The sequence below is a fragment of the Terrapene carolina genome, unplaced genomic scaffold (genome assembly GCF_002925995.2).
Source record: "Terrapene carolina triunguis isolate 2854851 unplaced genomic scaffold, T_m_triunguis-2.0 Scaffold604, whole genome shotgun sequence".
Lineage (NCBI taxonomy): Eukaryota > Metazoa > Chordata > Testudines > Emydidae > Terrapene > Terrapene triunguis.
In genome coordinates this window covers 1,286,894-1,290,162 of record NW_020664955.1, presented here as the reverse complement: position 1 = coordinate 1,290,162, position 3,269 = coordinate 1,286,894, and the positions used below count along the sequence as shown (strand labels likewise).

At 38.7% G+C, this 3,269-nt stretch overlaps 1 protein-coding gene across 1 annotated transcript in view; it reads left to right on the top strand.

The window, feature by feature from the left end:
• Nucleotides 1-954: 954 nt before the first annotated feature.
• Nucleotides 955-3,269, top strand: part of SRPK1 (SRSF protein kinase 1) — a 45,321-nt gene continuing 43,006 nt past the window's right edge. The window contains exon 1 of the mRNA XM_026659182.2: nt 955-999. Coding sequence (XP_026514967.1) covers nt 955-999 — 45 coding nt within the window. The remainder of the gene's footprint in view (nt 1,000-3,269) is intronic.

The window sequence follows — 3,269 nt, the reverse complement described above, 5'->3', positions numbered from 1 at the left end:
ATAGTACACAGGCTTCCCTTGTGGTGTTTCTGTACAGTGGCTTCAAGTCAAGTCCCTTCATGAGTGGCAGCTCCAATCAAAACAGAGCAATACAAAATTTACAACAAGCAAGGCCTTAATTTTCAGAATCTATGGGTTGTACTGTGGCATCCTTGACTCAAGATGAGTGATGCTACTAGCCCTTTGCAATGCAAAGAGCCTTCCGATTGCAAATTTGGGAGGAGTACTCTTGGCCTGTTAACCACCCTTGCAAAGAATAAATAATACCAGCAGCAAAGGTGTGACTATGCCCTTTCCACTCCACAACTGGTGCACTGATGTGCTAACTTCAAACATCAACATGATTTTAAAACAGTTCTAAAATATATGTGTATTAATTATGCAAGGCATGTACTTTTCAGTTAGTGGGAGTCCAGGCACTTTCTTATTTCCTGGTCTTTTTCTTGTCTAGTCATTGCAATGCCTTAACACTAATCCCAAAACTGTACACAAGGTTCCTGTGTTTAACCAAGGCACAGATCACCCGGTAGAGTTTTGTTGTGTGAGAAAGCATATACCTTGCACCAATACCACTTAAAAGGCAGGGCAATGGAAGTCAGGGTCCAAAGGTCTGTCTACACAATCATATGCTTGTAACCAGGTTGTGACAGTCTCGTCTGACCCAGTTACAACAAACACAGTTGTGTTTTGTTGACACTGCAACTTTTTTCACACATCACCATGAACTATGTATGTGCTACCATGCTGTTTAACTGTTTGTATCATTGTGTGCTGGGGAAGTCTGGGCATAGCACCTAAATAGGAGATTCAGGTCCTGAATTTCCATTGCTTTGTACAATATAGTAACTTAGTCCAATGCAAAGAGGGTGTCAAATGCCACCAGAGCAGAATAAACTGAATAAATGACTACACAAGTGAAAAGGCAATACAGAGGCCCCACAGTGTTAAGGGGACATGCACACAGACTGGCAGCAGAAATTCATGCAGCAATGCACTCTAGTATGTCATACTGCACAGGGAGCTGGGAGGAAGGAGGACCAGTCAAACCAGTTACACACAGGCATAGCTAGAGGACCATCTACACTGTTTAAAAAAATCAGTGCCAAACTGGTAGCAGGAAGAAAACCACATCTTCGCCTAAGCTGCTGGAAATATGAGAGAAAGGTGGCTACCATGGTTACTAACAGACTATTGATCAAGTTGTGTGTGAACACACATCTTATTTAGACCAAGCGTCCCAGTCACTGGTTACAAATGCAGGAACAGCAGACCCCATTGCAGGAGTAGGGCCTCAGTGTGCCATCGTATGTACAGTATGCTATAGAGATTAAAGAGACCAGTACATACATTTATTTAATAGATGAGAAGCTAAATTTTTGTAAGGAAATAGATTTGGGATCCGGAGCTTGTAATAAGCAACAACAAAACAACAACTTTAAACAGTGAAAAATACTTTAACTGTTGTCTTAAAGTTACATATGGACATAACTTGGGCTCTAAACTTGCCTTACCTTGGAAATGTTTATAATCTAATCTAATGCTCTGCTCCTACAATGGCTTCTAGGTTTGGGTTGTTTTTAAAACTCTGTTGCCTAGAAATAAAAACAAAATACATGTTGCTCATATATAGATTTTACCAACCCAATGTTTTGAACCCCCTCTGCTGGCCCTATATGGCTGAAGATAACTAACAAGCATTGTTGCTGGAGCTGTGATGATGGCATCATTGTATAAACAGGATGAAAATCCCAGACTACAATCTGTATTATGCCAGAGTTAAGGCTGAGAATACATCAGAGTTTTAAAACAGGGTTATAAGATTTTTATAGGATTAAAATAAAACATAGCTCCTCACAGCCCAAGACACACCAACTGAAAGTGGCACCAGACCCTGCCAGAACAACAGATACAAAACTTGTAGACATAACTCCAGTGGTACAATGTCCAGCACCCCTTTACAACATACCTTTCAAGATCCATGTGTCCTATACATGGCTATCACAACTTGTGGTGTACCTCATCCAGTGCACTAAATGTCCCAATAACAACTGTGTGGGTGAAACCAGACAATCACTACGCTCTCGAACAGGAAAATAATAAAAGACAAAACATCATATCACCTGTGGGTAAACCTTTTCACAAAGTGATGACTCCATATTTGACCTATCATTCCTCATCCTCAAAGGAAACCCGCACAAAACTTTCAAAAGACAAGCCTGGAAGCTTAAATTCATAACTTTGCTAGACACTAAAAATGATGGACTGAACAGAGACACTGGATTTATGGCTTATTACAACAATCTATAACCCACTAACCCTTATGACTGAAAGGATGTTAATGGGCCACTTTACCTTGAATGGTCCCTTAAAATATGTGATTGATACTTAGGCTAGACAATCTGTTCCACCTTGTATTTAGCTGTGAAGCTCTGAATATGTTACCCAGATCAAGTTCTGTGTAAGCTTGAAAGTCTCTTTCATCAACAGAAGTTGGCCCAATAAAAGATATCTCACCCACCTTGTCTTTCTAATATCCTGGGACCGACATGGCTACAACAACACTGAATATATCAAAATTGCTAACATTTACATTGAACTTGTTTATTCAGTGTCTGATTAAATACCCTGGAGTCAAAGTTTACCATTTCCTATTATAAACACCAACATTTATTTAACATTTAGTCCTGTGTGAATCTAACAGCTGTGCCAATAGGTGCCCAAATCTGTTCAGGCATGAAGATTATATATAAATCACCTTGATCTAAAACTTTATTTATAAAAGTGAGGAAGAGATTGTGAATTCCTTAGGAGGGCAAATACTGGATACTCTGACCAGGACATTAATTATGTACTAGAATACAAGGATTTACATTAAGTTCATTTGGTAGGAGATGGCCAACAACTCACCTGGCTGCTATAACTGGCAACCCAGAAATTGTAAGACTCCATCTTAGTCATATGACCTCTATGCACTCTGTTTTTTTAATTTAAAGGGATACTGTCAAATTAAAAATCATAATTCTGTCTGAAAACTTCTTTACCTACTACGGTCATAAGCAAAACATAAGATTATTATAACCGAGAATAAGTAAAAAAAATTTTTTTAGTTTACTTATATTTGTGCATTTGGTAGCAATTGGTTTATAGTTAATTTCATTGTTTTCTCTGGTATAGACAATCTGCTGTGGGTGGTTATTTCAAGTAATGGGGTGGGAGGGCACATTTTTAAAAATAGGAAGATGTGGTGATAAATCCAAAAAAACTGGTAG